The 24,363-nt window shown below is 51.3% G+C and overlaps 1 protein-coding gene across 2 annotated transcripts in view; it reads right to left on the bottom strand.

Annotated features, from left to right (window-relative positions):
- LOC140192633 (aminopeptidase N-like) overlaps window positions 1-24,363 on the bottom strand; it is a 48,325-nt gene that overhangs the window by 11,344 nt on the left and 12,618 nt on the right. The window contains exons 4-14 of one of the 2 annotated variants that reach the window (XM_072250166.1): window positions 19,323-19,477; window positions 18,527-18,640; window positions 15,122-15,265; window positions 13,816-13,881; window positions 13,349-13,414; window positions 12,445-12,617; window positions 11,516-11,592; window positions 8,270-8,403; window positions 6,869-6,924; window positions 4,230-4,377; window positions 2,809-2,900 (exon numbers count right to left, since the gene is read on the bottom strand). In XM_072250166.1, the coding sequence (XP_072106267.1) occupies window positions 2,809-2,900; window positions 4,230-4,377; window positions 6,869-6,924; window positions 8,270-8,403; window positions 11,516-11,592; window positions 12,445-12,617; window positions 13,349-13,414; window positions 13,816-13,881; window positions 15,122-15,265; window positions 18,527-18,640; window positions 19,323-19,477 (1,225 nt within the window). The remainder of the gene's footprint in view (window positions 1-2,808; window positions 2,901-4,229; window positions 4,378-6,868; window positions 6,925-8,269; window positions 8,404-11,515; window positions 11,593-12,444; window positions 12,618-13,348; window positions 13,415-13,815; window positions 13,882-15,121; window positions 15,266-18,526; window positions 18,641-19,322; window positions 19,478-24,363) is intronic. The other variant, XM_072250167.1, reaches the window with a different exon arrangement.

Genomic DNA, 24,363 nt, shown 5'->3' with positions numbered 1-24,363 from the left:
CGGCGACAAGTTGGAGGCCTTCCCAGTGACAAATGGCGTCAAACAAGGCTGCGTTCTTGCCCCAACTCTGCTCAGTATGGTATTCTCTGCCATGCTGACAGATGCCTTCCGTAACTACGAAGAAGGAATCCACATCAGGTACAGGACTGACGGCAGGTTGTTCAACCTTAGGCGCCTGCAGGCAGTTACAAAGGTGCAGGAGACTGTCATCAGAGACTTCTTTGCTGATGACTGCGCACTCAACGCCAGCACGGAGCAGGAGATGCAGCGTGAAATGGACTGCTTCTCACAAGCCTGCGACAACTTCGGTCTCACTATCAGCACCAAAAAGACCGAAGTTATGTACCAGCCTGCCCCAGGAAAGCCATACCAGGAGCCGCGCATCACGGTGAAGGGCCAGAACCTCCAGGCAGTCGACAACTTCACCTACCTGGGCAGCATACTCTCGCGCAGTGAACATAGACGCTGAGGTCAACAACAGGATTGCCAAAGCCAGCGCTGCCTTTGGGAGACTCCGTGAGAACATCTGGGAGTGGAGAGGACTCAGCCTTACCACCAAGCTGAAGGTCTACTGTGCAGTGGTCCTCACCACCCTCCTTTACGCCAGCGAGACCTGGACTGTCTACAGCAGATACGCCAAACAGCTCAACCACTTTCACCTGAGCTGTCTCCGCAGACTCCTCCACATCAGGTGGCAGGACAAAGTCCCTGACACGGAAATCCTGGAACGAGCTGGGCTCCGCAGCGTCTACACCCTCCTGCTGAAAGCCCAAGCCAGGTGGGCTGGACATGTGGTCAGAATGCCAGACAGCCGATTGCCTAAGCAGCTGCTGTACCGAGAACTGTGTCAGGGCAAGCACTCAGTTGGGGGGGGGGGGCGCACAGAAGAAATGTTACAAAGACTGCCTTAAAGCGTCCCTCAAAGGCCTGGGTGTCGACATCAACACGTGGGAGACGCTTGCCCTCGACCGTCCAGCTTGGCGCAGCAAGATCACCACAGGAGCCCGTGCAGCTGAAGTCAGGCGCATCATCGAGGTGCAACGAAAGCGTGCTGTGCGCAAGGCCCGAGCAGCACCCACTGCCACAACAGCACCCACCCACTTGTGTCCCACATGTGGGCGAGCCTTCAGGGCCCGGATTGGCGTCATCAGTCACCTCCGGACCCACAGCCACCAATCTCCCATTTGACTTTGAAGCCATGGTCATCTTCGACTACGAAGGACAAACAACAACAACATGATGTTGTGGGCATCACTGAATTACGGCTGAAAGAAGATTATACCTGGGGGCTTAATGTCCAAGGATACATTGTATTGAAAGGGCAAGCAGGAAGGCAGAGGGGGTGGGGTGGCTCTGTTGGTAAAAAAAAAAGAAATTAAATCAAAGACCCTGATGGAAGTTGTATACAGACCCCCAAACGGTAGTAAGGATGTGGTCTACAAGTTACAATGGGAGATAGAAAATGCATGTCAAAAGGGCAATGTTACAGTAGTCATGAGGGATTTCAATATGCAGTTAGGTTGGAAAAATCAGGTTGGTGCTGGATTCCAGGAGGGGAAATTTCCAGAGTACCTACAAGATGGCTTTTTAGAGCAGCTCGTGGTTGAGCCCACTAGGGGATCAGCTATTCTGGACTGGGTGTTGTACAATGAACCGGAATTGATTGGAGACCTTAAGGTAAAAGCACTCTTAGTTGCAAGTAATATGATCAAATTCACCCTGAAATTTGAGAGGGAGAAGCTAAAGTCAGATGTTTCACTATTACAGTGGGGTAAAGGGAATTACAGAGGCATGAGAGAGGAGTAGGCCAGAATTGATTCAAAAAAAAACACTGGCAGTGATGATGGCAAAGCAGCAATGGCTGGAATTTCTGGAAGCGATTCAGAAGGCACAGGATATATACATCCCAAAGAGGAAGAATTATTCTAAAGGCAAGATGACACAACCGTGACTAACAAGAGCCAACATAAAAGCCAAAGAGAGGGCATAGAGCAAAATTTAGTGGGAAGTTAGAGGATTGGGAAGCTTTTAAAAACCAATAGAAGGCAACCAAAAAGTAATTAAGAAGATAAAGATGGAATACAAAAGTGAGCTAGCTAATAATATTAAAGAGAATATTGAACGTTTCTTCAGATACATAAAGTGTAAAAGAGAAGATATTTGTCCACTGGAAAATGATGCTGGAGAGGTCTGCTCCACCATTTCATCATGTCTGATCCAATTTTCCTCTCAGCCCCAATCTCCTGCCTTCTCCCCATATTCCTTCATGACCTGACCAATCAAGAATCTATCAACCTCTGCCTTAAATATACATAAATACTTGGCCTCCACAGTGGCCTGTGGCAAAGAATTCCACGGATTCACCACTCTCGGGCTAAAGAAATTCCTCCTCAACTCTGACCTAAAAGGACGTCCCTCTATTCTGAGGCTGTGTCCTCTGATCTTAGACTGCCCCACCATAGGAAACATCCTTTCTGCATCCATTCTGTCAAGGCCTTTCACCATTCGATAGGTTTCAATGAGGTCACCTCATTCTTCTGAATTCTAGTGAATACAGGCCCAGAGCCATCAGACACTCTTCATGTGACAAGCTATTCAATCCTGGAATCATTCTCATGAATCTCCTTTTGAATGTTCCCCACTTGTGGGCTCTCCCAGCACATTCCAATACAAGCAACACATTTCACTCTATGTTTTGATATTTTAATATACATGGGACAAATCAAGCTAATCTAATATTTACCCACAGAAGCAACACAGTGAGTGCCTCCCTGTTAAGTCAGCAGGCAAACCAAAGCTGATACTTACTGGTCCATATGACCTTCTGATGGCTGTGTCCAGTTCTGAGTAATATTTTTGAAGTGTTCATACAACGGAGTCACCTGCTGGACCATGTATTTCTGTGTGTAAATAAAGAAAGTATTAGTCAGAAAACATAGCCCAGCTTTCAAAGGGCAACCCCAACAACAGACACTCCAAATTAGATGAAACTGAAGTCTGTCACACTCCTGACCATTTCTCAGCAGCCACTGACCTCCCTGTTAACAATGCAGAGCCCCACCCAGGGGCTTCCAAAACAAGGGGCAAGTACCCCAAGGGTTCAATGCTCCTATGACAATGAGGAAGGCATTAGTTCTCAGCCATGTGAATGAGCTGACATGAAAGTATCCATATTAAACATCGGACTTGTGCCCGAGAGACCAGAGGGAGAGATTAAAAGTATTTGTGAACATTTTACAGACATTTTAATCCCCCCCTCCCAGAGTAGAGTGCCCTCCAGCTTCAAATTATCCACCATTGTCCCTGTAGCTATAAACACCAAGGTAACATGCCTGAATGACTGGCATCCTGTCACTCATCTCAATAATAAGCAAATGCTTTGAGAGGCTGGTCAAGGATTACATCTGCAGCATGCTACCACCCACACTGGACCCCCTACAATTTGCCTGTCGACATAACCGATCGACAGGTGACCGAATAGCCACTGCTGTACACACCGTCCTTACACATCTGGAGAAGAAGGATGCTTATGTGAGAATGCTGTTCTTGGATTACAGTTCAGCATTCAAAACCATAATTCCATCCAGGCTTGACAGGAATCTCAGAGACCTCAGCCTTCACCCTGCCTTGTGCAGCTGGATGCTGGACCTCCTGTCAGATCGCACAGTGCCTGTTTCACCTCAGACGGTTGAGGAAGTTTGGTATGGGCCCTCAGATCCTAAAAGCTTTCTACAGAGCAGAAAGCATCGAGAGCATCCTGACTGGCTGCATTGCTGCCTGGTATGGGAACTGTACTTCCCTTAATCACTGGCCTCTGCAGAGAGTGGTGCAGACAGCCCAGGGCATCTATAGTTGTGAACTTCTCATGATTCAGGTCACTTACAAAGACAGGTGTGTAAAAAGGGCCCAAAGGATCATTGGGAACCCGAGTCACCCCAACCACAATCTATTCCAGCTGCTACCATCCGGGAAACAGTACCGCAGCATAAAAGCCAGGACCAAAAGGCTCCGGGACAGCTACTTCCACCAGGCCATCAGACTGATTAACTCACACTGATTTGAGTGTATTTCTATGTTACATTGACTGTTCTATTTATTATGAATGATTATAAATTACCATGGCATTGCACATTTAGACAGAGATGTAACAAAGATTTTTACTCCTCGTGTATGTGAAGGATGTAAGAAATAAAGGACACTGTATGAACCTTACCCTCAGGAGTTCTTACCTGCATGTTCCCAAAGACGTCGCTGCGGTCCAGCATGACCCTGAGGTAGGCCAGGTTGTCAAGGGCAGCCTCCCATGGGATGTACTCTCGCTCCTTCTGCAGGTACTTGGTTGTATTCAGCGCTAACGTGGTTCTGCGGTGCCCAGCCCTGCGGATGACACAGAACACCCCTCAATGGACGTGGTTTCTGAACATGGCCAGCATGACGCTGGTCATCCCCCAGCACAAGGAGTGCAGACTGTTTGGTCTGCGTCAGGAGCTCAAACAACATCCAGAGGCTGATACTTGGTTGGACCAACTCTCTGAGTTTCCCTAGCATTCAGAAACATCCAAGGAAGGCAGACGTGAGGCAAGAGGGATAATAAACCAGCCATGACGGAATGGCGGAGCAGACTCGATGGACCGAATGGCCTAATTCTGCTCCTTATGAAATGGGAATCTGCAGAGCCAACTGACAGATCCACCAAGGAGCCAGGCTTTGGAACAAACTTAGTCAAAGCAAATTTATTATCAAAGGTCTCCGTATTCTACCTTAAGATTCATTTTCTTACAAGCATTCACAGGGAAATAAAGAAAGACAATGGAATTTATGAAAACTATACATAATACATGCTGGTATTTATTTATTCCTGTACATTTTATTCCATGTTATCCTTTAATCTCTAAATTTTTTAAGATTTTTGGAGATTAATTTGGATTTATTAAGATTTTTGGAGAGTGGCCACTTTATTTGGAGAAGCAGGTACATGCTCGTGGTTTTCTGCTGAAGGGCTGGCCGGGCTGCAGCAGCAGAAAGCCACATGGGGTTCCACTCCTCAACACGCTCGTACCTAACAACGTGGCAGAGTGGAAGGTACAAGTGGTTTGTGCCTCGTGACAAAGTGGAAGGTACAAGTGGTTTGTGACGTGGGTACCTGAGGTGGGCTTGACCCACTGAGCATCTGAGTGTGGACGGGCACGCCTGGAACTTGCGTGGCATGAGCGTCGTCAGCCCAAGTCATGGCGTGGCAGGAGCGCGGCAGTTAGCGTGACACTGTTACAGCTCAGGGCGGCAGACTTCAATCCGGACGTGCTCTGTACAGAGCCTGTACCTGTGACCGTGTGGGTTTCCTCCGGGTGCTCCGGTTTCCTCCACAGTCCAAAGATGGATTGGTGGGTAGGTTAATTGGTCATTGTAAATTGTCCTGTGATTAGGCTGGGATTAAATCGGGGGGGGGGCGGGGGGAGCTGCGTGGTGTTCTACAGAATAAAAGTCCAGGTTGTGTGCGCCACTTACTGCAGCCCCCTGCACTGTCCGTGAAGTGTAATTATTTACAGAGGTGGGTGTTCCACTTTATCCTGCATTGTCACTGAATCTCTGACCACACATTACCTGGCTTGCTCCAGTTAAATTCTGCTTGGTAAGCAGCCCCCGACCAGTAATGGAGGATGACTCAGGAAAGGTCTCCAAGCTCACTTTCCTGGGCTCTTTACCACTCAGGTTCAGTAATTTGTAATTTCCACATTTCATCTGCATTGTGGCCATGCACTGAAACCTGTGATAGCACTCAGTATCGCAATATCCCTTTGTAAAGGGTTTTCACCGACGTTATATGAAAAGTGCTCTATCATCATTGCTTGTGGGCTTTCCCACCATATCCCTGTGTGTGTTGGTCACTGACGAATTTCTCCTGCCTATGATCTACTGCTCTGCCGCAAAGTCTCTTCGAGGGTTAGTGAGCTTGAAGAAATGTAAATCTTCTCTTCAACGGGAGTGCAGTGCCCCCCCCCGTGATCTCTGCTGCCCTCTGACCGTTGGACCATGTGCTCACCCAGAGCTGATACCACAGCACGAGCCCTTCCTGGGGACTTCTCCCTTAACAGGTTCCTCCCTCTCCACCCCTTCACCTTTCACCCCCATCCCCTTCCTTCATCTCGCCCCACCTTTTTATCCTGACATCTTCCCCCTTCCTTCCCAGCAATGAAGAAGGCTCTCGGCCCGAAACATCAATTGTTTCTTCATCTCCACAGATGCTGCCTGACAAGCTGAGTTCCTCCAGCATTTTGTGTGTGTTGCTTTGGATTTCCAGTGTCTGCAGAATCTCGTATTTATGATATATTTCACTGTTTGCTTCAATGTACTCATGATAAATAAATCAGAAAGCAATCATTTGCAAGTTCCTTGTCATTTTTTGCCCATTTATGTAAATTCTATTGGTACTTTTCTCCAGTAAATGCCTGCAAGAAAATGAATCTCAGAAGTTTAAGGTAACATCTATGAACTTTTATCATAAATTTATCTTGAACTTTGACGGCATGCAGACTGCGTGCGCCGGGGGTGGGGTGGGGAGTTGATGTCTGTGTGCAGTGGGGGGGGGGTCAGTCTGCAAGATGCAGTGTGCGGGGGGGGGGGGCAGTCCACGTGCAAACCACTGCTGGGCACATTATATATTGGTTGGCACTTCCAGGAAATGAATAGTGTGCTACTCCTTTGCCTGAGCTCAAATAGTGTCCACATCTGGAATCAGACATCATAGACCCTTCCTCCACAATCAGTACTAATTTCACAGAATGCAGCCTCCGATCGTATCAGACTTTATCACTTTGTCTGACTATTCCCTGTGCTCTGATTTCACACACTCAACCTGTAACCAGCTTACCTTGCGAGATTGAAAGAGTCGGCAATTATCTGGGCTCTGTTTAATATCGGTAAAACCTAGAAAAGAGAACAAAAACAATTCTTTTGAAGGGTGCAGTGACTGCCCAGAGCTAGACTGTTCAGTTACAGTCTGAGTGGTTCCATCCAGTAGAGTAGTGAGAGGTGAACAGCAGTGGGCATAGAACTGACCACTGGCATTGTAGTGAGAGGTGGGCACGGCACTGACCACTGGCAGTGTAGTGAGAGGTGGGCACGGCGCTGACCACTGGCAGTGTAGTGAGAGGTGGGCACGGCACTGACCACTGGCACTGTAGTGAGAGGTGAAAAGCAGTGGATAGGGAACTGACCACTGGCAGTGTAGTGAGAGGTGGGCACGGCACTGACCACTGGCAGTGTAGTGAGAGGTGAAAAGCAGTGGATAGGGAATTGACCACTGGCAGTGTAGTGAGAGGTGGGCACTGACAAGGACAGCAGATAAGAACCTGCCTGGTTGGGAAACACTTTGAACTATACTGAATGGTAAGTCACACACCAATGCTGGTGAAAGTTGTCTACATCAATGTACTGTATGATAGAGCATAGAACAGCACAGGCTATTCAGCCCACAACTTTGTGCCGACCGTTTAACCTATTCCAAGATCAACCTCACCCTGCCCTCTCACATAACCCTCCCTTTTCTCTATCGTCCATGTGCCTCTCTGAGTCTCTTCAATGTCCCTAGTGTACCTGCCTCAACCACCCCCCCCAGCAGGGGCGTTCCACACACCCACCACGCTTACCTCTGACCTCCGTGTGTACTTTCCTCTAATCACCTTAAAATTATGTCCCATTGTATTAGCCATTTCCCCCTCGGGAAAAAGTCTCTGGCTGTCCTCTCAATCTATGCCTCTTATCATCTTGTACATCTCCTGTCCAAAGTGAAAATCCCTAGCTCAGTCAACCTTTCTTCATAAGACATCTCTGTAATGCAGGCAGCATCCTGGTCAATCTCTGCGCCTTCTCTATAAAGAGATACTTTACTGACGTAACTGGCTCTGGCCTCATCTTCCTGCATCTGGATTCTCCTGGTGTCTCTGAGAGAGGAAGTGGTGTGCTAGCATAGTGGTTAGTGCAACCCTTTACCAGTTCAGCAAGCAGGGTTCAATTCCAAACTGTCGGTAAGGAGTTTGTACACGTGGTTTCCTCAGGGTGCTCTGGTTTCCTCCCACATTCCAAAGGTGTACCATTCATTTCCACATGGGTGTAATTGAGCAGTGTGGCTCGTTGGGCTGGCTGAGCCGGTTACTGTGCCGCATTTGCAAACAAAAGCGTTCCTGTCATTCCGTCAGCCTTGCTTACTGTCTGAGGGCCCGCATAGAGGGAACTGCCCCACCAGCTCCCTAACCGTCACAGGCTCACTCACCGTGTGGTCAGTCCTCAATTGCTTGATAAGGTTGTCCCAGTTTCTGTCATCGTAGTTCACTCGGTAATATCCAACAACGTCAATGTTGGCCAGTACCCAGTCTTCCCCAGTGGATATCATCTCTGGCTTGGTGTCTGCATGGGGACAGAAGAGAAAAACTGGAACTTGAATATGCTCCCATCTTCAAAAGGTGATGCCTCAAAAAGGCAGCGTCCATCAGCAAGGATTCCCATCACCCAGGACATGTCACACAGTCACGGGGAGAACATACAAACTGATTACACACTGTGGCAGATAACTAAGAATCTAATTTACAATTTTTATTATTCTCTATTGCAGTGTAGGGCTGCTGCAAAGACAACATGCCGGTGATATTCAACCCAGTACTGATTCTATCTGTTTACCAAAGTACAGTGAAAAGCTCGTACAGACCAGTTCATTATGAATGATTCGAGGTGGCATAATTTTAAAACGATTGGTGGAAAATGTAGTGGGGAGGGATGTCAGAGGTAGGTGTTTTGTTTTTACACAGAAAGTGGTGAGTGCCAGGGGTGGTGCTAAGAGGCAGATACATTAGGGACATTTAAGAGACATTTAGATACAAAACATGAATGATAGAAAAATGGAGGGTTATGTGGGAGGGAAGGATGACATTGATCTCGGAGTAGATTAAAGGGTCAGCACGACAGTGTAGGCCAAAGGGTCTGCGCTGTTCTATTGCGGTAGAACAAGGTAAGACAATAACAATGCAGAATAAAGTGTGGCAGCTACGCAGCCTGCAGTACAGGCAGACAAGGTCACAAGGCTCTGAGTTCGTGCCCAGCTTGTTGTGCTAGGGAAGCCTCTACAGTCTCATAACGGCGGGGAGAAGCTGTCCTCGAGCCTGGTGGTACGAGCTTTCAGGCTTTTGTATCTGCTGCCCAATTGGGGCGGGGGGAGAGAAGGGAGAATGTCTGGGGTGGGTGAGGTCTCGGTAAATCTGTGCAATGCTCTGCCACAGACTGTGGTGGAGGCCAAGTCCACACGTGTATTTAAGGTGGAAGTTGATAGTTTCCTGATCGGTCAGGGCACCAAAGGATATGGCGAGAAGGTAGGTGTTTGGGGTTGAGTGGGATCCCAGTTCAGCCGTGATGGAATGGCAGAGCAGATGCGATGGGCTGAATGGCCTAATTCTGCCCCTATGTCTTATGGTCTTTTGAGTATGCTGGCTGCTTTACTGAAGCACCAGAAACCGATTAAGGGCCGACACGGACTGGCCCTCTAGCAGACCAAAGCCCCACAGTCCGTCAGAAGTCCAGAAATCAAAGCCCAATGGTCGAAGCCAGGAGACTGAAGACTGGAGGTGTAGAGACATGACGTGCGGTTGGAACTGTCAGTGTGTGGGAGAGAGGAACGAGACCTGTTTTGCTGCTGTTGTTTTGTTGCTTGGTGTGTTCTGCCAGGCATTGTGGACATGCTATGTTGGAGTGTGAGGTGACACGTGCGGGCAGCCCCCAGCATGCCCTCAGGTGTGGTGGTTGTTAACACAAACTACTCATTTCACTGTGCATGCGTAAATAAATCTGAATAAAACCTGAATCTCTACTTGAAACATCACCTCTGTTTCCTGTTTCACAGCTGCTGCCCAGCCTGCTGAGTTTCCCTGGCATGTTCTGACGGACTGGGCAAAGATTAGCAGTATCCTGGCAAAATACCATTCCCTAAATCTCAACAACCTGGTATCAGGTTATCGTCAGTCACACTGAGAGCAGATGTTCTCAGGCCTGGAATGACTCCACGTCCCAAATCAAAGCCTCGGCTTCTCCCACGTCCCACACACTTGAACTGTGACGGGGCACACAACCTGTCAGTCCTGACAGGAGAGGACGGTGGCATTTCACACATCGAGGGACCTGATCAAACAAAACCAAACCACAAGTGCCAAAGTCTAGCTGAACGCACTCAGTCTCTTTCCCCCAGAGCATCAAGAACCAGAAGATAACACACATCAAAGTTGCTGGTGAACACAGCAGGCCAGGCAGCATCTCTAGGAAGAGGTGCAGTTGACGTTTCAGGCCGAGACCCTTCATCAGGACGAAGATGCTACCTGGCCTGCTGCGTTCACCAGCAACTTTGATGTGTGTTGCTTGAATTTACAGCATCTGCAGAATTCCTGTTGTTTAAGAACCAGAAGGTATAGGTTTAGGGTGAGAGGGCAGGGATCAAATAGGAGCCTGAGGGGCAACCTCTTCCCCCCGAGTGTGGTCAAGCTGCAGGAGAAGATGTGGTTGAGGCAGCTACAGTAACAATGTCTGAAAGAAGAGTCTCGGCCCAAAATCTCAACTGTTTATTTATTTCTATAGATGCAGCCCGACCTGCTGAGTTCCTCCAGCATTTTGTGTGTGTTGCTCTGGATTTCCAGTGTCTTCAGAATCTCTGGTGTTTGTGATTAACAGGTGACTGGACAGGAAAGGCTCAAAGGGATGTGAGTGCATGGGATTAGTTTCGATAGGAATGTCGTGGTTTGGTTTGGGATGAAGGACATGTCTCCCTGCTGAATCCCAGCACCACGTCATGAAGACTGGCATGTGTGTCAGGCGGCTGCCCTCCTGGCAGGCAGTACAGGCCCCCCCATCCCAGGCCCATGCCAGGAGGGAGAGGTGAAAGGCACACTGTCCAAGGGGATTACCTCATGAAGGGTCACAGCACAGGGGCAACAGCAGATTTCTGTAAGACCAGGCTTGGGGGAGCTCCCCACCAACAAAGAGGAGGTGTGACTGAGTGCCCCAATGCCCCAGTCGAGGGAGGGGGTGCAGGCAACGGAGGGGGGTGCGACAGAGGGCGGGCAGCAGAGGAGCACGGGCAAGGGGGAGGTAAGCAACAGAGAGCAGGCCAGGTGACAGAGTGGGAGGTGGGCGATGGTGGGGGGGGGCGAACAGACATGCAGGGGAGGAGTTCAACCAGGTGATGGGGAGGGGGTCGACCAGGTGATGAGGGGAGGGGGTCGACCAGGTGACAGGGGAGGGGGGGAGCGACCAGGTGATGGGGAGGGGGGTTCAACCAGGTGACGGGGGGAGGGGGTCGACTGGGGGGGAGGGGGTCAACCAGGTGACAGGGAGGGGGGAGGGGGTCGACCAGGTGACGGGGGGGAGGAGTTGCAGTCTGATGGACAGCTGGTACGGATGGTGTGGACCAACTTTGTCCCTCTTGCATCTCTCAGCACCCCCTCTCCTGAGAGGGAGAAGCTCCTACTTGTTGAGTGCATACCTTCCTTCTTCATTAACCAGGTTAATTTGCTCACTGAATCCTTCTTCATCCACCGAATTGGCACATACCATTCGTAACTGGAAGAGAAGAGGCAAGAGAGTCGGTCACTGATCAGGACACACTGGCGTTTGCCTGGGGAACTGAACCCTGATCACCAGCTTGGGATGTCCTCCACGTCTCGGTCACCAGAAACTGGGTCCACTCCAACCACATCGCATACCCCCAGATGGATACATCCCAGACAGACGCGTCGCAGACGCCCCAGACGGACGCGTCGCTGACAGATACATTGCAGTTTCCCAGACAGATGCGTCGCAGATGCCCCAGACGGACACGTTGCAGTCGCCCAGACGGACGCGTCGCCGACAGATACACTGCAGTCGCCCCAGGCGGACGCGACGCAGATGCCCCAGACGGACACGTCGCAGAGCCCCTCCCTCTGCACAAACACCTTGAAGTGGCAGCTTGGATGTCTGGGTGAGGCCAGGTGAATGTTCCATGTCTTTGCCTCACTCGACCTGGTCCCGTCTTTCATGGTGCCAGAAACAGGAGTTCAATTCCTGCTAGGCTCTGTCAGGAGTTTGAATGTTCTCCCCATGACTGCGCATTTCCTCCGCGTGCCCCAGTTTCCTCCCACATTCCAAAGACATACGGGTTAGGGTCAGTGAGTTGTGGGCATGCTATGTTGGCGCCAGAAGCATGGTAACACTTGTGCCCCCAGCACATCTTTGGACTGTGTTGACCATTGATGCGTTTCACTAAAATGTTTTGGTGTTTCACTGTACATGTGGCAAATGAAGCTAATCTTAACAAAATGCTCATTATAGACCCTGGGGAACGTGAAGTGGTGCAGTCTCATGGGGACAAAATGTTTACAGGAATTCTATATATCAAAGTCTAGAATGCTCTCTCCCATTTAACAGACTTACTTAAACTCTGACGGACGCGTCACGTTTGAATTAGGATCAAGAAGGAAATGTTGCTGTTTGATGGCTCCATTAGCTGTATTGATGGTGACCACTGGGAAACCCATCTGCAGTGTCCATCGACTCATTATTTCATTGACTGATGCTGGCAGCATGACCGTCATCTTCTCGGCAGCCTAGAACAGAAAGTTCCTCAGTTACAGGGAGGTGTACACGTGGCCCAAGACCACCATCGCTCTGGGTCCATGTACAAGAGAGGGACCATCCACTCCACACACAGCCAGGCAGATGTGTCTCTGGCACCGGGCTGTTGGCCCCAGATCCGTGAGGATGTGGTTACCCTTCTCTCACCATCTCAGAGCCACTCAGCACAGACCCAACTCACCCATGTGACCAAGGTCAGTCTTGTCCCTGTCTCTGGTCTCTCTGGTCACTTGCCGCTGTGATTATTTAGAGATACAAAGTGGAACAGGGCTTTCTGGCCCTTTGAGATGTGCTGCCAAGCAACCCACAATTCAACCACAGAACAATTTACAATCACCAACTAACCTACTAGCTGGTACGCCTTTGGACTGTGGGAAGAAACCAGAGTCCCCGGAGGAAACCCACATATTCCATGGGGAGGATGTGCAGATTCTTTACAGAGGAGAGTAGAATTGAACTCTGAACCCTGAAGTCTGAGACAGAACTAGCCACAGGGCAGAGTTCAGCTAAAAAAAAAAACGGCTTGAAACTGTGTGAAGGGAACAGCCAGGACTGGAAAATGGACAAGCTGGAGATGTGATAAACGCCAGTTTGTCTGCCATGGGGACCGAGACCGGCAGAGGGGCCATAACCACAGTCACCTGATGCTCAGACGCAGACCGGGTATTTACAGGGAGTCACATTTATCACTGAGAGTACAGACCTGCTGGAGTTCATCAAAGAGATCAGAGTACACAGTGTTGCCATAGGAAAATTTCTTGAGGTATCCCTGTGTGGAAAGAAAAATTGGACAAAGTCAGCAAACTGCAGCAGATTTCAAATCAGTTGCTTTGGTATACAGTCTGGACTCTCTACAGGTATATTCTATACGTCTTGGTTACACAAGGACTGGGCCTCTAGCTGCAGTCTCGCCGCGGTGGGGGGGGGGGATGCGGTGTTGGGCCCAGTGCGCTTCACCATCCAGGCTGGAGTCAGTGCTATGGGTTTGGGATTTCTTTACTGAGTGATTGTGATGCCATGTGTGCTTTGTGCTGTGAGTGAGTGTTGGTGCTGTGTTTTGCACCTTGGCTCCAGAGTAAGGCTGTCTCGTTTGGCTGTGTTGATGGGAGTTCAGGTACGACTAAATGACGGATAAACCTGAAGAGAGTTGAACTGAAACTTGAAACTTACTTCCAGGCCAGAGCGAAAGACCTTCTCCGTGAGGAAGTTGGACAACATGCGGAGAACCGCTCCTCCCTGCAAATAAACCAATGCAGTTCTTCATCAGAATGTTAGTCACACAGAACACTGCACCAACTGCTCATAAGATATAGGAGCAGAATTCGGCCATTCGGCCCATCGTGTCTGCCCTGTCATTTTATCATGGCTGATCCATTTCTCTCTCAGCCCCCAGTCTCCTGCCTTCTTCCCATATCCCTTCATGTGCTGACCAATCAGGAATCTATCAACCTCTGCCTCAAATATACCCAATGACTTGGCTTCCACAGCTGCCTGTGGCAATCAATTCCACAGATTCACCGCCTTCTGGCTAAAGAAATTCCTCCTCATCTCCATTCTAAATAGGCAGCCCACTATTCTGAGGCTGTGCCCTCTGGTCCTAGACTCCCCCACTACAGGAAACATCCTCTCCACATCCACTCTGTGTCCTCTGGTCCTAGACTCCCCCACTACAGGAAACATCCTCTCCACATCCACTCTGTCTGTGTCCTCTGGTCCTAGACTCCCCCACTACAGGAAACATCCTCTCCACATCCACTCTATCTGTGTCCCCTGGTCCTGGACTCCCCCACTATAGGAAACATCCTCTCCACATCCACTCTATCTGTGTCCTCTGGTCCTAGACTCCCCACTACAGGAAACATCCTCTCCACATCCACTCTGTGTCCTCTGGTCCTAGACTCCCCCACTACAGGAAACATCCTCTCCACATCCACTCTGTCTGTGTCCTCTGGTCCTAGACTCCCCCACCATAGGAAACATCCTCTCCACATCCAGTCTATCTGTGCCCTCTGGTCCTAGACTCCCCCACTATAGGAAACATCCTCTCCACATCCACTCTATCTGTGCCCTCTGGTCCTAGACTCCCCCACCATAGGAAACATCCTCTCTACATCCACTCTACAAATTCCCCCTCCTGTAATCCAGCACCAACCTGACTTTCCCAATGTACCTGAATATTGAAATCCCCCACAACATTTGTAACATTGCTCTTTTCGCACGCATTTTCTATCCCCCATTGTAATTTGTAGACCACATCCTTACTACTATTTGAGAGATCTGCATACAACTCCTGTCCATGGGTTTTTACCCTTGCAATTCCTTCGCCCTATCCACAATGATTCAACACCTTCTGACCCTATGTTGTCACTTGCTGAACATTTGATTTCATCTTTTTCCCCCAACAGAGCAATGCCGCTCCCTCTGCCTTCCTGCCTGTCCTTTCGATACGAGGTGTAACTGCATGGGGGACACCCACCTTGCTGTAGGAAATGGCATCAAACAGTTCATTGATCTGGGCAGGCGTGTTAATCTCTTCCTCCTTAGATGAGAGAGGGTGGGACGATGCCAGCGCGTCAACAGCCATCACTCGGTAAACATCATTCAAAACCGTTAGCAACGTCTGTGAGCGAGAAAAGAGAGCGGCACGGTGAATGGAGTTACTGTTGAGGAGAGGAGACAACACACAGTGGAACCCAGCAGCTCAGGCAGAGGAACAAACAGTCGGCCTCTCGGGCCAAGACTGGAAAGGAAGGGAGAAGACACAAGAATTAGGCGGGGTGGGGAAAGAGTACAAGCTGGAAGGTGACAGGAGAGACCACGTGGGGAGGGAGGAAAGAAGGAAGAAGTTAGGAGGTGAGAGGTGCAGAAGGAATCTGACAGGAGAGGAGAGTGAACCATGGGAGAAAAGGAAGGAGGAGAGACACCAGAGGAGGTGAGGAGAAGGGAAGGAGTGAGAGGGCAATGAGAATACGGAATGGGGAGAGAAGGGGGAGGGGGAGAGATTGATGGAAGTTGGAGAAATCAAGTTCGTACCATCAGGTTGGAGGCTGCTGCAAACTGGGGGTGGTCTCATCACAGCAGGGGAGGAGACCATGGACTGAAATGTTGGAACGAGAATAGGAAATCAAATTAAGCAGGTGGTCACTGCTAGATCTGGCCTTTTGTGACACAGTCAGGACCCTTTCTTTCCAGTCCTGAAGAGGGGTCTTGGCCCAAACATCAACTATTTATTCATGCTGCTTGGCCTGCTGAGTTCCTTCAGCATTTTGTCTGTGTTGCTTTGGATTACCAGCATCTGCAGAATCTTTTGTGTTTAACGTTGAGGAAAGTGGTCGAAAGATCTCCACACCTATCCCCAAACGCCCGCACTTCATTTCGTCTCCCCTCTTTGAGTAAAGGATGACATTTGCTCTTTTCCACCTGATGGGACCTTCACTGAGAAACCTTCCAGCGGGCGCTGTTGTGTTGGTGAGATGGGCTGAGGCATGGCAGGTTAAAGTTGGTGCAGGTATGGGTGAGCTGTGGCACGAATGAGGTTCCGACACACACCACGAACAGCTGGAACTGAGGGACTGTCAAGGAACAGAGGGACCTTGGTGTAAACCCAAAGATGGTTGAAGGTGGTAGCATGTGACCAGGGCTCTCCCGAAAGGGAAAGACACGAGGTTTTGGGGCGGCATGGTGGTTTTACAATGTACCAGCTGTAAGGTCAGGTTTCAAATTCTGCCAGTCTGAAAGGATCTCATGTGCTGTCCGTATGACTGAGTGGGTTTCCCATTTCCGCCCACGTTCCACAGACGCAGGTTGGGGTTACTGAGTTGGGGCATGCTATGCCAGCACCGGAAACATGCCAGCACTTGTGGGCTGCCCTGCACAATCCTCACTGATTTGATTTGACAAAAACAAAGGATTTCACTGGATGTTTCGATGTACGTGTGACAAATAAAATGGATCTCGTCTTTCTTAACAATTTTTCTTTAGGAGGGCATTATGGGATGGTGGCCTTCAATAGTCGCACTGATGGATACAGAGGTAGGAAGGTCAATATAAAGCCACGGTGAGGTCTCAGCTGAAGCCCTACGTGCCGTTCCGGTCTCCGTGTTGGTGATAACACTGGAGAGGATGAAGAGGAGATTTCCCAGGGAGTTGCCTGGGAAGAGCGTTTGCACACAAGGAGAGATTGCAGAGTTTAACAGGGAACATGATTACAAAGTGAAGGGTGCAGAGAGATCTTCCCTTCGTCACAGGCAGAGACTCAGACTCAGGGTGAGGGGTCACAGATGTGCAGGGGATCTAACTGGGGCGGGGAGGAACCATCTTCACCCAGAGAGCGGTTAGGGCCTGGAACAAACTGCCAGAGACAGTGTTGGAGGCTGAGTCCCTCAAGGTGTCCTCTCCTCATTGCTACCGTCCCATCAGAGAGGAGGGACAGGAGCCCAAAGACCCCTCCTCATTGCTACCGTCCCATCAGAGAGGAGGGACAGGAGCCCGAAGACCCACACTCAGTTATTGAGTAACAGCTCCTTCCTCTGTGCCATCGGATTTCTACCCGTCCATGACCCCTTAAACATTCCCTCACTATTCCTCTTCTACGATATTTATTTTCCAGTGATGGACAATAAATGCCGGCTTAGGTGGCATCACCCACATCCCATAAATGAATAAATTTAAAAATATATTTATTTTGCACTATTCCTCTTTATTTATTTTTATTGTTGCTTGCATTAATTTGTAATATGTTACACCGTACTGCTGCCACAAAACAACATTTTACAACATACAAGCCTGATTCGGGTGGATGAGTACAAGAATCCTTCTGACATTGATGGCTGTGGCCAAGCCCTGGGAGCTGGGTGTGATATAATGGATGCTCACTGGTCAGCAGGGACGAAGTGGGCTGAATGGCCTGTTTTTATCCTCTGACTGTATAATCTGTTTTTGGTTCTACCTAGCCAACCCACTGAAATCCCACAGCTTTCTTGTGCACCTTGTTTGATGGAAGATCAGACGGGACCAGGACAGTCTCCAGGCATGCCACTAAAGGATCTGGGCTAGGTTTTTCTTTTCTTTCTTACTGTGTGCCAGATATGCTATTTGTGATATATGCAGTGTGCTGTGTGTCGTTGGTCGTCTGTTTTGCACCGTTTCGTTTGGCTGCATTCATGGGTGGTTGAATGACAATTAAATCTGAACTTGAACTTTTAGCTTCACCCTGCCCCCTAAGCAGTGTCAGGAAAGCACCACCAGCCACAGTCAGAAAATCACCGCAGCAGCTGACCACCCCCCCCACCCCCAGATCAGAAAAGCACCAGTGACCCCCTCCCACCCAAACAGGGTCAGAAAAGCACCACACCAACCGACACCCCTCCCCTCCCAGGACGTTGTGGCAATGGACTTCAGAGAGTGCCTCATTTGTAAGATAACAATACGTCAGCCATTACTATTTCAGCCTGAACTTCAGTTATTGGACAAGCCTCTAATTTTAAGGTGATAAGGAGGGATATTTATTATACTAACTCTGGGAGTGGCTGTGTGGAACGCCCCACCCGGTTGGTGGTAGAGGCAGATACATTAGGGACATCTAAGAGACTCCTAGATAGGCACATGGATGAGACAACAATGTGGGAGGGAAGACATCTTAGAGTAGGTTCCGAAGGGCCTGTACTGGTCTATATTCTGTATACTAACGTTAGTTAATGGGGAAGGTTGGTGAGGACCTGGAGATTTCAATCTCTCTCAGGTTCAAAAGACTAACTTTATTTGTCACACGTATATCGAAGCATTGGTGTCTGGTCGAATCAGTGGGACATTCCTCTCTGTAGACACTGACCGACCTACCAAGTTGCCCCGGCATTTTGCATGTGTTGGCCAAACAACCTACCACATTCCACGACTGTTCGGCATGATCAGCTCCCAGATATTCAACGTACGAGGCAAAGCCTTCGTTCAGCCACAGGTCGTTCCACCATTTCAGAGTCACCAGATTTCCAAACCACTGAAACAAAGGTTAAGATCAGTGAGTAAGAATTAGCAGAGAGGTTCCGGAACAATCCGTACGCACCATCCCTCAGACCAGAAAGTGGAGTCATGATGGTGCTAAATTGCGCCTCGTTCGAGCTCATCTACAAAAACAGCTTTAATTTCTACTTCTGCTGTCTCTCCTCTTCCCTTTCAGGGTGGAGGGGGACCCCGACCTGGAGCTACACTCAGACTTTGGCTCTTCGCGGTGGTGGGGCCTGCTCCCGCGGGTGCACGGCCAGCTGCTTTTCCACATCCCAAGGGCACCTCCGGGGTCTGGGGGTTCCGCGGCCCGTGGACGGGCTGATTCTAAACCGGCGCAGCTGACTGGAGCGTCGCGGGAGAGAACGGAACTCCGGGAGCTGTGAATCGGCTGTCGGAGGTTCTGTACTCGGTGAGTCGCGCGCTCTCTCTCATTGGTGGGTGAGAGATTGTTGCCGATTCTCAGGTATCAGGACTCATGGGGGGGGGGCGAGAAAGCAGGTCAACAGTTTAACACCTTAAATCGGTGTTTTGTTATGTCCCCCTTCCCACTGTGAAAGAGGGACCCCTCTTTTTCCCTCATCAGGGAGCGAGAGAAAGCCTGTGACATGTTGGGTGAACGATTAGCCTTTGTTGTACTGCAGATCATGGTCTTCGGAGGGTTGACATGTTGGTACCTGGTGAGCAAGCTCATGCGCAATGACCGTCACCACACGTTCCTTGTTGCCGTTGGAAGACAGCAATGGGTCATACAGGAGAGCTGTCTCCCGGTACGTGACCAGGCCCCAGTTCTCCATCGCACCGGCATTGAAATCAGGGAGAGCAATCTGATCTGTTGGAACATCAAACAGCGAACCAGGGTGTGAGGGTTAGGGTGAGCAACTCTCATTCCACTTATTGATACAGCACCACTGATAATCGGGCTCCAGGCCGCACCTGGCACGTGTGTTCAGTTTACGTCGCCCTGTTACAGGAAGGGTGTGGAGGCTTTGGGCAGGGAGCGGGATGGGGAACAGGTGCAATGAGGACAGGCTGGAAAACCTCGGGCTCTTTTCTGTGGAGTGGCGGAGGTGGAGAGAAGATCAGACGCAAGTTTATGAGAGGCACAGGTCGAGTAGACAGCTAGTAGCTTTCTCCTCCAGGGTCAATATGTCTAACACCAGGGGCGTGCATGTAAGGTGAGGAGGGTGAGTTCAAAGGAGGTATTCGGGGCAAAGTTTTCCACAGGGTGTGGAGGGTGCCTGGGATAGTTGGGTGGAGGTAGATACAAGAGGGGTGTTTAAAAGCCTCTCTGACAGGCACATGAAGCACCATAGAGCATTACCACACTCTCACCGGACTTTACTCTATCTACACCATGTTGACTTGCTACTCTGCCTCGTCCCATTTGCCTCGCCCAGATCACATCCCTCATCACATCCAAGGTTGACTTTGCCAGTAAAACACTCTTCCCCCTCAAGTTCCGCTTAAACATTTCACCTTTCACCCTTAACCCATAATCTCTGGTTCTAGTCTCATCCAACCTCAGTGGAAAAAAGCCTGCTTGCATTTACCCTATCCATCTGTCTGTCGCCATCATCATCATCATCATCATGTGCTGTGTCATAGGACGTAGGCAACCATCATCCCATTTGTTCTAGGCAAATTTTTTGACAAAAGTGGGTTGCCATTGCTGCTTCGGGTCAGTGTCTTCACAAGACGGGTGACCCCAGCCGTTACCAATACTCTTCAGAGATTATCTACCTGGCATCAGTGGTCGCATCACGAGGACTTGTGGTGTGCACCGGCTGCTAACGCGACCAGCTCACGCCTCCCCTGGTTGAGACACGCCTCCAGTCGTCACCCCTATCTAACCCCACATGGTTTTGGACATCTCTGTCAAATCTCCCCTCATTCTCCCACACTCCAGGAATAAAGCCCTAGCCTACACAACCTTTCCCGAAAACTCAAGTCCGAGCAAAATCCTAGTGAATTTTCTCTGCACTCTTTCAATATCATTGATATCTTACCTGTAGCTGGCTGTTCAGAACAGCACATAGTACTCCAGATTAGACCTTACATCATTTCAACATAACATCCCATCTCCTGTCAATATCAGCCCGTTCTGATTTATAAAGGTCATTCAGCCATTCTCTAGGCATAGAATGGAGGGACATGAAGCATGGGCAGGCAGAAGGAATTAGTTTAATCAGGCATTTGCACAGTATAACAGGCTGAAGGGCTTATTCCTGTTCTGTACCAGTCTATGTTGTATATTTGTGACCTGGTACCTATCAATATTGACCCTACAGGATATTGGCCGTACCATAAAACAGGATTCTAACGGGATACTGACCCTACAGGATTCTAACGGGATATTGACCCCACAGGATTCTAATGGCATATTAACCCTACAGTCAAACAGGATTCTAATGGTCTGGTATTGAGTGGGGTCAGGCGGTGAGTGGGGTCAGACGGTGAGTGGGGTCAGATGGTGAGTGGGGTCAGACAGGATGGGATCTGGCAGTGAGTGGGGTCAGACGGGGTGGGGTCAGACGGTGAGTGGGGTCAGAAGGGATGGGGTCTGGCGGTGAGTGGGGTCAAACGGGGTGGGGTCAGATGGGGTGGGGTCTGGCAGTGAGTGGGGTCAGATGGGGTGGGGCCAGACGGTGAGTGGGGTCAGATGAGGTGGGGTCCGACGGGGTGGGGTCAGATGGTGAGTGGGGTCTGGCGGAGTGGGATCAGACGGTGAGTGGGGTCTGGCGGGGGGTAGGGTCAGACTGAGTGGGGTCAGGCGGTGAGTGAGGTCTGGCGGGGTGGGGTCAGGCGGTGAGTGGGGTCAGACGGTGAGTGGGGTCAGACGGTGGGTGGGGTCAGACGGGGTGGGGTCAGATGGTGAGTGGGATCAGACGGTGAGTGGGATCAGACGGTGAGTGGGGTCAGACGGGGTGGGGTCAGCATCAAACTGAGAAAGCAGAGCTGGACTGACCCCACTCTGACACAACAAGCTGATAAAAGCAGACCCTCCCCCCTCCCGTGTAACCAGGAGATACAGCCAGACTCCCTATCCCCTCCCCTGCCGTGTAACCAGGCGGGCAGAGACATAGCCAGACTCCCCCACCCCCCCACCCCCGTGTAACCAGGAGGTACATCCAGACTCCCCCCGCCCCCCCGCCGTGTAACCAGGCAGGCAGAGGCACAGCCAGACTCCCCCACCACCCCCCCCCGTGTAACCAGGCGGGCAGAGGCACAGCCAGACTCCCCCCCCCCCACCCCGTGTAACCAGGCGGGCAGGGGCACAGCCAGACTCTGCGTCAGTACCACAGGACGTGGTAATTTAGGAATGGAGCCAGGAGGAAATTGAAGTTAAAGGAGCTGACTTTAGCCATGGGTTCAGACCAGGTCAGGGACGCACAGGGAAATGCTCAGACCAGTAGACAACAGGACATAGGATCAGAATCAGGCCACTCAGCCCATCGGCTCCATCATGACTAATTTACTATCCCTCTCAACCCCATTCTCCGGCCTTCTCCTCGTAACCTTTGACACCCTGGCAAATCAAAAACTGATCAACCTCCACCTTAAATATACCCAATGGCTTGGCCTCCACAGCCGAGTGCGGCAAATCGAACAAAGAGTGTCACTGGGGTAGGAGTGGAACGTGGGGTGTCACGGGGGAGAGTGGAACGAGGGGTGTCACTGGGGAGGGAGTGGAACTTGGGGTGTCACGGGGGAGAGTGGAACGAGGGGTGTCACTGGGGAGGGAGTGGAACTTGGGGTGTCACGGGGGAGAGTGGAACGAGGGGTGTCACTGGGGAGGGAGTGGAACGAGGGGTGTCACTGGGGGGAGTGGAACGAGGAATGTAACTAGGGGAGTAGAACGAGGGGTGTCACTGGGGGGAGAGAAACGAAGGGTGTCACTGGGGGGAGAGTGGAACGAGGGGTGTCACTGGGGGGGAGTGGAACGAAGGGTGTCACTGGGGGGAGAGTGGAACGAGAGGTGTCACTGGGGGAGTGGAACGAGGGGTGTCACTGGAGGAGGAGTGGAACGAGGGGTGTCACTGGGAGAGTGGAACAAGGGGTGTCACTGGGGGGAGGAGTAGAACGAGGGGTGTCACTGCGGGGGGAGTGGAACGAGGGGTGTCACTGGGGAGGGAGTGGAACGAGGAATGTCACTAGGGGAATAGAACGAGGGGTGTCACTGGGGGAAGAGGAATGAGGGGTGTCACTGGAGGGGAGTGGAACGAGGGGTGTCACTGGGGGGAGGGATGGAACGAGGGGTGTCACTGCGGGAGTGGAACGAGGGGTGTCACTGGGGGGAGGGATGGAACGAGGGGTGTCACTGGGAGAGTGGAACGAGGGGTGTCACGGGGGGGGAGTGGAACGAGGGGTGTCACTGGGGGGGAGTGGAATGAGGAGTGTCACGGGGAAAGTAGAACGAGGGGTGTCACTGGGGGGAGAGGAACGAGGGGCGTCACTGGGGGGGAGTGGAACAAGGGGTGTCACTGGGGGGAGAGGAACGAGGGGCATCACTGGGGGGGAGTGGAACGAGGAGTGTCATTGGGGGGCTGGAACGAGGGGTGTCACTGGGGGACTGGAACGAGGGGTGTCACTGGGGGGAGTGGAACAAGGGGTGTCACTGGGGGGGGTGGAACGACGGGTGTCACTGCAGGAGAGTGGAACGAGGGGTGTCACGGGGGGAGTGGAACGGGGGTGTCACTGGGGGAGAGTGGAACGAGGGGTGTCACTGCGGGAGAGTGGAACGAGAGTGTCACTGAGGTAGTGGAACGAAGGTTGTCACTGGGGGGAGTGGAACGAGCGGTGTCACTGGGGAGGAGTGGAATGAGGGGTGTCACTGGGGGGGGAGTGGAACGAGGGGTGTCACTGGGGGGAGTGGAACGAGGGGTGTCACTGGGGGAGTGGAACGAGGGGTGTCACTGGGGGAGTAGAACAAAGGGTGTCACTGGGAGAGTTGAACGAGGGGTGTCACTGGGGGGGAGTGGAACGAGGGGTGTCACTGCAGGAGAGTGTAACGAGGGGTGTCACTGGGGGGAGAGGAACGAGGGGTGTCACTGCAGGAGAGTGGAACGAGGGGTGTCACTGGGGGGGAGTGGAACGAGGAGTGTCACGGGGGAGAGTGGAATGAGGGGTGTCACTGGGGGAGAGTGGAACGATGGGTGTCACTGGCGTCGTGGAACGATGGGTGTCACTGCGTAGTGGAACGAGGGGTGTCACTGGGAGAGTGGAACGAGGGGTGTCACTGCAGGAGAGTGGAACGAGGGGTGTCACTGGGGGCAGAGGAACAAGGGGTGTCACTGCAGGAGAGTGGAATGAGGGGTGTCACTGGGGGGGAGTGGAACGAGGGGTGTCATTGGGGGAGTAGAACGAGGGGTGTCACTGGGGGAGTGGAACGAGGGGTGTCACTGGGGGAGGAGTAGAACGAGGGGTGTCACTGGGGGAGAGTGGAACGAGGGGTGTCACTGGGGGAGAGTGGAACGAGGGGTGTCACTGGGAGAGTGGAACGAGGGGTGACACTGCAGGAGAGTGGAACGAGGGGTGTCACTGGGGGGAGAGGAACGAGCGGCGTCACTGGGGGGGAGTGGAACGAGGGGTGTCATTGGGGGAGTAGAACGAGGGGTGTCACTGGGGTAGTGGAACGAGGGGTGTCACTGGGGGGAGGAGTAGAACGAGGGGTGTCACTGAGGGGAGGAGTAGAACGAGGGGTGTCACTGAGGGGGG

The sequence above is a fragment of the Mobula birostris genome, unplaced genomic scaffold (genome assembly GCF_030028105.1).
Source record: "Mobula birostris isolate sMobBir1 unplaced genomic scaffold, sMobBir1.hap1 scaffold_1871, whole genome shotgun sequence".
Lineage (NCBI taxonomy): Eukaryota > Metazoa > Chordata > Chondrichthyes > Myliobatiformes > Myliobatidae > Mobula > Mobula birostris.
This window is presented reverse-complemented; position numbering and strand designations above follow the sequence as displayed.